The sequence below is a fragment of the Saccostrea cucullata genome, unplaced genomic scaffold (genome assembly GCF_032062105.1).
Source record: "Saccostrea cucullata isolate Sc308-1 unplaced genomic scaffold, CSIRO_AGI_Scuc_v1 ctg117, whole genome shotgun sequence".
Taxonomy (NCBI): domain Eukaryota; kingdom Metazoa; phylum Mollusca; class Bivalvia; order Ostreida; family Ostreidae; genus Saccostrea; species Saccostrea cuccullata.
The window spans coordinates 468,700-481,767 of record NW_026932623.1 but is presented as its reverse complement, the minus strand read 5'-3'; the positions used below and the strand labels follow the sequence as shown (position 1 = coordinate 481,767).

The window sequence follows — 13,068 nt, the reverse complement described above, 5'->3', positions numbered from 1 at the left end:
GAAGAGATAAGTTCACTGTCCATGGAGACTTGTGTTTACAGTTACGTCTCTGATTAGACGATCACAAACTCAGATTTGTCTTGCTAAGTGTCAACTTGGTTGCGTTCTTGAATAATTCTGTTTGTGGTTGGCATGAAAGACAATAAGTCTCTTTATAAGTAAAGTTGCTATGGAGTAAACATGATCTTGACCAATATGTCATTAATTTTCTATTGGTCTAATGGCATTGCACTTATTCAACATGATGCATCAACGACATCTGCAATCTGTTGTCAGTTTGTCATTATAAAAAAAAACAAGTTCCAACTACTGAATAAATTTTTATAGCATGTGCCTATTTGATCTGCATTAACCCAATCTGTTTGAATGTAAATTATAGCTTTTTTAAAGTTTGCATTCAGTTGCATGATATTCCACTGACATTATAGAATAGCAATTATTTGACTTTATTTGATTTTAACTGCTTATCTACGTCAGTCCAACACAAGCCAAAATCTTCTCATATTTATTCCTCAATGTGCTGATGTTTCATCCATTTAAAGAATTATAATCAAACTAAAAAAGTATCTATTTCAAATGATCAAGTGGGCAATCGGCTTTTCGACATTCATCTGCATTTACTGTGTAAAATAAATAGCCGAATTTCTAGATCTGTCCTCCCTTATTTCATGACTTCTGCCTAGGTGGCAGTCAAAGATAATAGTTAAATCCTTAAAAGTTTGGATTCAAAGACATGTATAGCACCCCGATAAGATTTTAGGGTCCATTCTGATACAAGAACAAAACACAAATTGATAATGTTAATTCTATTGCGATCAAACTTGAAACGTTAAGCCGAAGTAGAAATGTAAGCGAAACCAAATCAATATTTCATTTTATTTTAGCACCCCCTGTGCTGCTCTTATCTAGAATTTTCAAATCCTCCTTTGAGAGGGCTGTGACAGGAACCAGGACCTATAGAATCACAGTGTTCAATTGATTCATTTTCTTAGACCTCAAAAGAACCCAATCTGCAATGCCTATACTTAGAGAGGGTTTCCATTACTGTCAAAAAATTCAGAACAACAAAAGTGTTGTCTGTTCTTTTATGCACTGACCTACTTTCTGATGAAAGATGGAACTTGGAAAAAAGAATTTTATTCCAGATATGTCAAAAATAGATTTTGAAATCCTTTTCAGAGAACTGGTTTTCATAGATTTTTTATTTACATTTCATTCATTTTGAATTTTCATTTTTGTTTGAATGGGTTTCGATTCACAAGCTAAGTCTTTATCTGTGATAATTCCAATCAAACATAAGAAAATAAATAGCAGTAAAGAGGAAAATATGTGACATAGCAAATCTGCTATTGCTTGCAAATCTGAGCCCACTCCAGAAATGTTAAGATCTTTACAGATGTGGTCTGTACTTATTTATCCTATCCCTCTTCAGTGCACCCTTTATTATCAGAAATGAATAAGGTTTCAAAATTTTTGAAACAGGAGGATCATGTGGGCTTGTAGTCCTCGCCTGAGTGCCCTAATATTGTATGGTATGTTACTATCAGCCACTGCATGATGGGCCATCAATGCTTAGACATACCAACCCTTTGAATGCAATGATATTTCTTATTTTCTAAGCTTTGTAGGACAAATATTTGTACTGAAAAGGATAACAATATTTGAACTGATAAAACAGAGGCCAATTTTCTCCTATTTCATAAGAGGTAAAACTCACGCAACATACCTAAAAATAAGTAAATCAGTTAACACAATTTCCCTGATCGAGATTAAACAGAATATTTGCAACGGCAAAGAAATTAAATTCTTGTTCAATAACTTTCAATCAAAATACTAGTATAATATCATTTATTGACATATTTTCAATATACATGTATCTGCATATCAAGGTGAAGGATAACTTACAGGAAGTTCTTGTTTTTTAATCATTAGCTTGTTAAGTGAGTTTATAAAGGAGCTACGGATATCCCTGCACCCTCAAGTCCTTCCTGCAATTTGCTATTTCCTTATAGTATTCTCAAGACTATTGAAAAAAAAATCTAATTGACTTCTTGATTTCTCCTCTGTGACCTTGAATTACTCCTCCACATCCTGATATTTGATGAGGATGGACAAGCAGTGGTGTGTAGACACTGTGTATTGGTAGAGTAGCAGTCCACACACCTGGACATCAGTACAGGAAGAACCCCGGTGTGTATTGGTTCAGCAGTACTCTACACACCCGGTCTATACTGTACGTGGCCCTCTGCATTTCTCTATCAATTTTTCTGTCCTTGTCAACTGATAAGACATAAATTTTTAACCCTCCCATGTGACCCCTGATCTGGTGATTCATCCTGAATGTTGCCACACAGGAGAAAAATATCCACATGGTTCAAAGTTCTGCTCCCTTTGATTTCATGTATCTCTTTTTAAAAACAGAGAATTTCATGAAGAGAGCAATTGTACAAAATTCTCTTACAAGATATTTATATTGGAGAACAGCTTTTACCACTCTTAGAGAAAATGAGCTAAACATTGATGATATTATTGAGCATCTAAAAATAAATGTTCTTAATGGAGCTGAAATATAAGGCTAACAAATTGATTCAAAGTACCTGGTAGATATGTAGAGTTAACATGCAACATTTCCTGAAAGTTTGTGCCTAATGGATGTGAGACGTTTCATTTCTGTTAATGCTTGGCATGTTTAATAAAGCCCATAAGAGTTTCAGAACGAAATCCCAAAATGGTTTCCACTTTTGACTGGTGTCGCTATTTGAAATACATGACAGCTGGGTCATAAGAGTGCTTAAATCTGACGAACAGGACTTATTTCTCCGAAATCAAACCACAGGGCAGGAATAAAGTGTGCAAGAACATGCATGCCATCATGGTGTAAATTTTGCCGAATATTACGTTTCTGAGAGAAAGCAGGTATTCACTGTGCGATATCACAGTGCACTCGAACTTCTTCTATCTTATCTTGACATACAAACATTGCATCATCATAAAATCCTACGGGTTCAATTAAAAACCTGCAGGGAGGAATGATATCTAAACTGGAGTAAATATTCCACCTTAAAAAAAACGTACAAAAAAAAAATATTTGATATACAAAATTTTACAAATGAGAGTTTTTGTGTTTGACTTCCTTTTTCTCAAGAGCTCAAAGTCTAAATCCATGGATTGTTCTTTGATTCTTAACAATCTGATTTATACAATTCAATTTGGAATTCTACAGCTGTGTAAACTATGGATATACTGTCAACATGTCCCTGATAGATAAATAAGATTGGGTCAACTGACTCACAATACAATCCAGACTTTAATAAATAAATTTATATTTCTATTTCAAGACTCTACAGGTAAAGATTGCACTATATGGTTTTGAAAATGGCTATAATTTCTCATAAAAAAGGACCTACCAGTAATCAACAATTGTTTATACCCATAAATAAAAAAGCAGCAGAATGTCATTTACAATAAATCTAAGTGATTCTTTTTCAGAAATGCAAAAATAGTTCTATTTTTAAAAATTACTACAAACAAGTTTATGGCCTTGTCTTTTTTCACCCAATAAGAAACTCATAGAATTGAATGAACGTCATTTGTTTTTGAAGCCACGCACTTTACTACGATGTAATGGTAACTGTGCTTGATTAAATTTTCTTAATGGTTGTAAATTTCTGTCAACAAATTCTGAAACTTGTCCTTGATGGCAAACTTTGATATCACACTTTGCCTCAGCACTGCCACTACCTAACTATTCCGTAATCTTCAATGCCGTCTCAATAAGTGTATTGTAGAATCTGTCTGTGTGACATATGTCAAAACAGGGTGCTTAGACCAAATAAAAGACCTCCGTGACACGAATTCTTCAGGGATTGGTATTTTGTTAATTTTGATCTCAATTAACATTTTCAAAAAACAACATCATACTACGAACTGGTACAAAAAAAGGAATTATCAAGTACATTTCTGTAACAAAAATAATAAATAAATTTTTGAAGTCTTACGGAGTAAAACGTTTGTAATCATTTGGTCAATTATTATAGTTAGTTTGTCCATTATCTCAATAGTGACCACAGACCAAAGGTTTCATTTTCTTCATCACTTATTAATCTTGAGATATGATGCAGCTGCACACACAAACTCACCCTATCAGGGAGATAGATAGATATTTACATATGAACTGAATCCAGTGGGTCACATTCAATTTACGTATTCCACCTTCCCTATAATCCAAACTTCCAAAATCTTATAGAAAATACAGAGATTTATAGAGTGTTTATCAGCTAGTTTTTATTCCCCAATATAAAAGCCATCATTTCAAATTATGTAAATTTTATGGTAAGCAGATATACTCACATCCATTTCATATAGAAATGATTCCAAATTTTAAATTCATTTTTGTAGTCAGTGAAACACTTGTATAACGAGGAGTCAAATTTCCAATTACATTCGCTGAAAATGTCCGACTTCAGAATTTCATAGAATGCCAAAAATCTGATATAATACTTAAAATATATGTCACTTTTCAAACATTTTTATTGGAAAAAGGAGAAATTCAATAGCTTTAGACAGAGGATAAAACTTCAGAATAGGGAGAGCTATATGTTGTGAAATACACTGCAATCAAAATCCTGTCCAGTCCTTGTCAAATGCTTGAATGAACGGTGTTGCTTCTCTTTTGTAAGTGATTTGTATAGAGGTGAAAATGAGAAAGGGATTGTCGCGTGTTACAATCAGACCAGAGATGCCTTGTGGCAATTTAGGTTACGCATTTCTCCTGATTAGTCTGTGTATCAATGTCTTGCTGAAATCATCAACATTTCTTTTTGAATATTGAGCACCCTGGCTATTTGTGGCTTGAGGCATTATGGCTATTTAAACTGATATCAAAATGTCATTGCTATTGTAGAAATATTAATAAACCCTAGCATTCTTTGATGTAGATATCTCCATGTATTAATTAACAAGGACTGGTCATCTGGTAGATAAGTCAATACCACCTTTCCACAGCTCATTATCAGATCTGATAGAGCAGTTGTTTGTCTAGGAATCAATTTCTTTAACATTTTCATCATAAAAGTAAGAGTTTCCTTCCTGAGGAGATCAATACCCATGATCTCTTCAATGCTTTGGTCAAGTAAAGACTTATTGGTGCTGATCGAGTGACAATAATTTTTATCAGATGTGGCAAAATCCCAATTTTGTCTAAAACCCCGCTAACCCCCACTGTTTTCTCCCTCCCCAGAATATCTGTACAAATAATTTAAATCCTAAATGGCCCAAACACCAGTAAATTATTGACAATAAGATCAACGGATTTTCCCCCCTAACTAATTGACCCTCGGGTACACACAAATTAGGGTTGTCACCCAATGAAGTCGGTTACTTGGTAAAGCCAGCAGGCTTCTAATCCGTGTCATAAAAGTTGACGTCGTAGAACACCGAGAGGGTCGTCACTCTGCCGAGGACGCTTCAACTCGGACTTGTCAACATGTGCACTTGAACTATTTGTTTTTCTACAGATTTTCTGTTGACTTTTTCAGGTAAATCATAGAGCCTTCTTAAGGTTCTTAGAGAAGAAGCTATGGTTGAAAGGATTAGGAAGAAACTGGTTTATAGAAACATGAAAAGATTAATAATATTTACCATATCCTGTCTAAGAGGCACACATTTTGAATCCTGAAGAGTTTTTTTAATATTCAAATGCTTGATGCATTTCATTATATGCTACCTGAATTCACACTGAAGCAAATTATTAGGTCCACTTTTCTGTGATATACATCTTTTTTCTTTTAAATAGGAAGTAAACAGGTAGACCTACCTGAGAATTGGAGGTGGAGGTTTGCCTGTACGTCTGTCTGCCAGCTGTAACTTGTCTTCAGCATCACAAGAACAGTGGTCAGCACACTAAGAATCTTCATCACACACAATTTATTTCTCTCCATCCTATAAAAATTAAAAGTTTTCTTTTTCTATCTAGAGTCAGTTAACAGTTACCTGAGGTTGTACAACAAGTTCCCTACAGATATTGTACTAATGACTTCTAAATCCTTTGATCTCTTCTTTGTCTTAATTACTCTAGTAATTAGTTGAACTTGTGTTTTGACACCTTTCAAAATGGAATCACTGCTGGGCAAGTGAACTATGATTCACACTAGTTCTATAACACCTCTGTGTCAAACTCAGCACAATTCCTTGACCAAACAACACACTACAGTAAAACTGTACATAGGATCTGTAGGTCTGTAACACTGTATACTCCTCGGTAGGTCATTTAATTAGCTTGTTAAAATCATAAATCATTCACAGCTAAAATATTTCCACAATATTCTGATCAATTCAACTTTCACTGAATGTAAATAAATGTAAATAATCACTTTTCTTCAAGAAAACAGTTCCACATGTACATCTGATCAGAAAATCACTGTGTATACACAGGCAACCAACTCTACCATGGTATGATCTTTGATAGTAAAACTTGTTGTTTATGTTGTAAGTTGTGATTGGCTGGCCTGAACATAGGCCACGCCTCCCCTATAGAGCCAACACAATCCAAAGAGTTACAGCCATGCATACTAAAATGCTCTCCCAAAGCATGGTTATATAAAACAAATCATGATTAAACAAAACCCCCAGGAGTCAATTTCTTATTTAAAAATACAACTTTTATATAACTGGACAATGTTTTATTATCTCACCTGTGCACAATTTGTTGATTATAAAATTATTAGCACCTGTCAGTTTTCTCAGGTAGAAAGGAGAGTTCCATTACTGTCCAACACACACACACTTCAGGGGGCAGAGTAAACAGGTAATAGATACGTAAGGGAATTTGCATACAAATATGAAAACAGAAAACTTCTTTGAATTAAAAGACAGTGACACAATCAAAAGCTGAGACTAAAGCTCTCAGGGGGTAAGGTAACTCTGGGTAAGAAAGTAAAAGATATTGGACACCATTAAATAGGATCAATTCATTTGTTTTGTTTAGATTATTTTCTACAGATCAAATGATTTAGCAACCAAAGCAGAACATCAATAGATTTTGTAGGGGGTTAAGGCATATTAGTAGTGTTCAGAAATCACTAAAACTCTTTCTGTCACATTTCCAATTTTCCAGCCGATTTGTTTACTTCCATAGTAGCTCTTGACTTTTGTTTGTCATATCCTATTTTTAATGTAGGGCCATATAAAATGAAGTCTATACTTAAAATACTTACAGAAATCTTGATGCCAGTTTGAGGGTAATCTTTTGAAACTGAAGTTTCTAAAATATAAATTAAAAATATATATAGTAACTTTTTAAAAGTTTGATTAATGGTCTTTAAAATCCGGAAAATAAATTCAATAGATATATCATTTTGAGCGTACTTTTTCTACATAAAAAAAAATTGTCATGATAATTGCACATTTAATATGACATTACCTTACTCAAATCTAGTGCAAAATAATTTTCATTGTAAAAGACATAACATTTACAAGAAAGGAAGTTCCAAACTCATAATATTAATGGTGGTAAATGGTGCTATATTTAACAATCAAAACTTCTCATAAATATTGGTATATTTGTGTGCTTTCCTCTTACTTTAACAAGTAGGATCTTATCCTTGTTTTTCTACATAAATTAAACCGTTTTAATACAACTGCTATTTTTTACAACTACGTCAATCCCCCGTCACACGTAACTGATGCATATTAAAAACACTGCATAAACACTCTAAACTGACGCTAACTCAGCAAAGTGCCAAAAAAATATACTGCCAAGTTTTTTTTTTTTTTACGTCCAAGTGCTTTTTATATTGAATTCAGTATTCTAATTTAGTAATGCAGTTGATAATCTTTGTATGAATATTAATCGATAATCAAGAGATTGTTGGCAATAAAATGACCCTGTTCTATTGTAATCAAGTGTTAATTAAATTTGCAGGTTTCAATGATAAGATCTGTCTTGGAACAAGATTTTATATGCCCAGACACTTTATACTCAGATGTCTCTATAGTATACTATATTACACAGCAAGTCTCACACATTTGGCACGATTTGAAAAATAAACTCTGTACATGTGCAACGACCTCAATCACGCTACTTCTCCAATAGTACAATGTTTTATTAGGTCAATTATCAACAGTGTTAAAGAGATTCAAATCCTTATCACCGACCTGACATGCCAGACAGGCTTGACAATGTGAAAACCTAGGAATGAAGAAGGGGGGATCAAAGAAAAACTCCCACTGGGATGAACAAGCAGTTTTAGGAAGAGCAATGGTAACACATGGTGCTCACAGTGAGCTCCTACAAGACTGGAGAAGCCATAGGTGACAGAAAGTAGGACAGAAGGAGGAGATGTGTTAATAAAATGGCACGTACAAAATCTTTACAGGACTGACAAAAGTCAAGAATATAGTCTCCACAGTTAGGACAAAATGACATGTATAAAGTCTCCTTAACTTTGACAGGGAAGTAAAAAAAATCTCCTTGATGGAGGAACAAGCGGCTCGTGCAAAAAACAAGAAAAAAAAATTGTTCTCAAATTGATATATCGTCATTTAATTTCAAAAATATTCATCAGCAATAATTTGTCTCAAATGATGTCTGATATCTATATTGAATTGATTTGAAATTTTACTCTCCATTTTCCATATAAGTGTGCAGAAGGTCACTCTGCAGTGTATCAGGTTGTTCTGAATTTCTCCTGATACCAGAACCAATTTAACTAAACCATTAATACAATATATAGGTACAAAAGCAGTGGAATTTATTGTATCTCTTAGTAGATGGATTTCATCAGTTAAAAACTAACATGACCATAGACCCAAATTATTGGAATGAGACCTCCTTCATAAATTTTAATATTTTGTTCATGGAGATGGAAAATGTAGATCAGATCTAGCATCTGAAGCAAGCCTGTTAGTATGCATCCCTTGGTGAATTAGCCCTGCAAGTTTGGTTTGAGTGAGGTAGCTCTTAAACTAATAGTTATTGTAGCTCTAAACACTTTAAGCAGGTCAATCAGCTATAGAGAATGTAGGTCAAATCGAGCACCCGCAGAAGTGTAGCAGTATCTCTTGATGCATTATCCATGCAAATTTAGTTCAGGTAGGCCTTATAATTTTTTAGTATTATAAATGGACCTGCTCCAAAAACTATTGGCTGCTCAGCTGCAAATTTAGGTCAGATCCAGCATCTGAAGCAAGTCATGTAATGTGCATCCATTCATGCATTGCCTTTGCAAGATTTATCACTATGTTGTTTATAGTAACTCTAGAATGACACCTTTTCATGACCTGTTTTGTTCATACTCATGACAAAAGTTGTTTAATCTTTTCTGATAGTAAGATATATGAAAAAAAATAATTTTGCTAAATTTAGATTGTGTTAAAGGTTGCATGTGTTTACAAATTGTGTCAGGGTTGTATCTATTTACATGTAAAATTGACTTCATGTTTCATAATATCAACATAAATATGCTCCAACACTTTACTGCATAACAAAATACTTGTTACACCATGTGACACGGCATTTACATTACCAGATTGGTGCAGACAGACATGCATTTTACCTGCTCTTGGGCCCATTTAGTGAAATATAAAAGCCTTATTTTTTCAGTGCACCTAGCGTGGGGCAGTGTAGAGGGTACACATTTCCTATCGGACCATTTTAGTGAGTCACTCATGAGTTTTTTAATCCAAGTGCAGGTAAACTAGCTGCATTACAAAGAGCCTCCAAGATTTCGATGAAAATCAAACTTCAGATTAGTTGCCGAGTGTTTAAACACTGGGGGGACCTTAGGGAATAAATCTGAATTTGAAAGGCTTGAGGACACGATTTTATCAATACCCCCCAGTCAAATTTAAAATATGAGTCATCAATTTCATTTTTGAGTTTATAACTAAAGTCTTTTGAAAAATTCAAAGAACAGTATTTCCTGAAACTTAGTTCTTGATTTTTTAAAATATTTTTTTGAAATTCATGAAAAAAGAGAGCATACACTGGCATGCATGCATCTTTGGTGATAGTCAAAGGTACTGGTCTTTGAATTTGTATCATACACCAATTATACCCATCAGATAAACCACTGAATGCCCAATTGATCCCAACTGCAACAAGTAGAAGTTCTCTGTATTATGTGTCAAATTAAAATTCTACATTTAAGAGTTTTTCTTATCTTGTCTTGACCTCAAATTCTTTTGGAACAAGTTTAGCATTTTCAAAGACATTTTTGCATGTGCTAAACAAAAGACAATTCAAGCTGTAGAAATTGCTTTAGAAATATTGCAGTAATGCTTGTTATGTCATAATGAGCATTCAAACCAGCAGCATTGAGTTGTTAATCTCTTTGCTTGCTCACCTTGTTATTTAGCAAACAAATTCCACATTTGCAAAACAATGAACTTAAATGCTAACACAACACAAAAAACAGAAGGAACATGCAATTTTGGCAACCTTAATGGCAAGCCAATTCCCTCATCATGCCACATGCTGGGCAACTATTAGAGATATGAAATGTAAATCAAAACTTCAGAATAAGACCTGTGGTGATTGTACAAGAATAACTCATTGTATCTAATGACAAATAAAACAGCCCTAATATAACAAAATGAACTGAGTAGAATTATTACTAATCGGAGACATGTACTAATTTTACACACATAATTGTATCTTTCCAAAATAAAATGACCTCAATGCGATTTTGGTTATAGCTTTTCTGCTAATTATAGCTGTGTTGACATTATAGAAGGCTTAACAAACACATGTACTAGAACAAAGCTCACTGCTAGTCATTCAGGTCTTCATTTGTTTCAAAGTTACAGAGCTGCCTTGCTTTAGTTTGACTGTATGACCTACAACAATGACCTCTGAAACAAAACTGAAAAACTGTACAGTGGACAAAATCCATCCCATCATACATGTAAATCCAAAGTAAAGTTAAACACATAGATGCTTATTACATTATTTGAACACCACTTATGATTATATATACAAAAGATATTTTTAATGTAATATGGCCTTGACCCCCCCTGAACAATAATGACTTGGATAGTAAACCATAAGCAGCTGGGATTGTTTACAACAGCAATATATAGAATAATGATCGTTGATAAAGTCTCTTTATGTTCTTAGTGTAGTCTACTTGTGTGCCAAGTTATATTGAAATCAGACCAAAACTGTAGGAGGAGTAGCATTTTGAAACAATTTTACAGACATTTCAATTTTTAGTAACCACGGCAACACAGTTCATCAAAATTAAAATTTGATACACAAAATTATGCATCTTAGTGTATTCTACTTGTGTGCCAAGTTATATTGAAATCAGACCAAAACTGTAAAAGCATTTTGAAACAATTTTACAGATATTTCTATTTTTAGTAACCACGGCAACACCGTTCATCTAAATCAAAAACCGATACACAGATTTATGTATCTTAGTGTATTCTACTTGTGTGCCAAATTATACTGATATCAGACCAAAACTGTAGGAGGAGTAGCATTTTGAAAGAATTTCACAGAAATTTCTATTTTTAGTAACCACGGCAACACCGCTCATCGAAATCAAAAACCGATACACAGAATTATGTATCTTAGTGTAGTCTACTTGTGTGCCAAGTTATACTGAAATCAGACCAAAACTGTAAGAGGAGTAGCATTTTGAAAGAATTTCACAGAAATTATATAATACACAGAATTATGTATCTTAGTATTTACTTGTGTGCCAAGTTATACTGAAATCAGACCAAAACTGTAGGAGGAGTAGCATTTTGAAAGAATTTCACAGAAATTTCTATTTTTAGTAACCATGGCAACACCGTTCATCAAAATCAAAAACCGATACACAGAATTATGTATCTTAGTGCAGTCTACTTGTGTGCCAAGTTATATTGAAATTAGACCAAAACTGTAGGAGGAGTAGCATTTTGAAAAATTGTTTACAGACAGACGGACAGACGGACAGACAGACAGACGGACGGACGGACGGACGGACGCCGGACGCATTACTATCGCATAAGCTCTTCTGGTCTCTGACCAGTAGAGCTAAAAATCAGTTTATACATAACCATTATAATAGGCCAAAAGTAAATAATTTGGAAAACATCTCATCCATTTCTATGCTTCATGAAGCATTAAAAATTCTTTCAAAAAAATTCTCAGGTCCAAATTATAATCATTTTGCAATATGCAAAATATTGGAAGATATTGCACTTAACTGGAAAATAAATCATTTAATTCCTGTTTAATCATATCTAAATGTCACACTGCAAAAGGGATTTTTCCATTAAATTGTCCAAAAATGGTTAATAGCAGAGATAATTATGCAACATTGCAGACCCTTCTAAACAACCTCTCCTGAAGCTATCTTCTATATTATGCAGTCATGTTCAATTCAGTTTACCAATACCATGAGTCACCAATGTCTTCAGAGAGAAAGAAAAAGAAAAGCAAACCAGTAATTAACTATTTTTGATTATATCATATGACTCAACACAAAAACCATTCCATAAATCTAGCACCAATACTGCATTGCACCATCTGACTTGCATGTAAATTAATTGCATGCCAATGCATGCACAAAGCTATAAAATCTAGTCACAAAAGAGCTTCATCTTGTCTATGGAAAGAGACTTAACTTAAGAATTCAAATATTCAATTTCAAATTGAACTGAGTTCAATAAACCAGGTGCTTCCTCTATTGACCCACACACCTGTGTCCAGGTAGAAACTTGTGCAAGAAAAAAAAAAGATTTGTCAAACTAGCTTAGAGGCAGGTAGCTACACATTCTTGACCATATATTCGGATCCAAGGACCCACTGCAAAGAAAAACTTCTTAATATTTATAAGATATGCAAATCGACTCACCTTTATTACTTTTAAATCTTCATCAAAGTTTGTATTTTTAGTTTGCCGATAGCATTGGAAGGTTGCAAATCAAGATTAGCCGCAGGAGGATCCAGAGGGAAAACTAGATTAACAAAAGTAAACACTGTAGTAAAACTGTATAGTAAACATTTGGAGGGAAACACCAAGCCATGCAAAGCGTCGCATATCCCACAATGCATTTACCTTGACACGCAGAATT

General features: G+C 33.9%; 1 protein-coding gene across 4 annotated transcripts in view; it reads right to left on the bottom strand.

The window, feature by feature from the left end:
• Window positions 1–6,463, bottom strand: part of LOC134235646 (semaphorin-1A-like) — a 29,117-nt gene extending 22,654 nt beyond the window's left edge. For 3 of the 4 annotated variants that reach the window (XM_062717784.1, XM_062717785.1, XM_062717787.1), the window contains exon 1: window positions 5,816–6,463. In XM_062717784.1, coding sequence (XP_062573768.1) covers window positions 5,816–5,939 — 124 coding nt within the window. In that variant the 5' untranslated portion in view covers window positions 5,940–6,463. The remainder of the gene's footprint in view (window positions 1–5,815) is intronic. The other variant, XM_062717786.1, reaches the window with a different exon arrangement.
• Window positions 6,464–13,068: the final 6,605 nt, after the last annotated feature.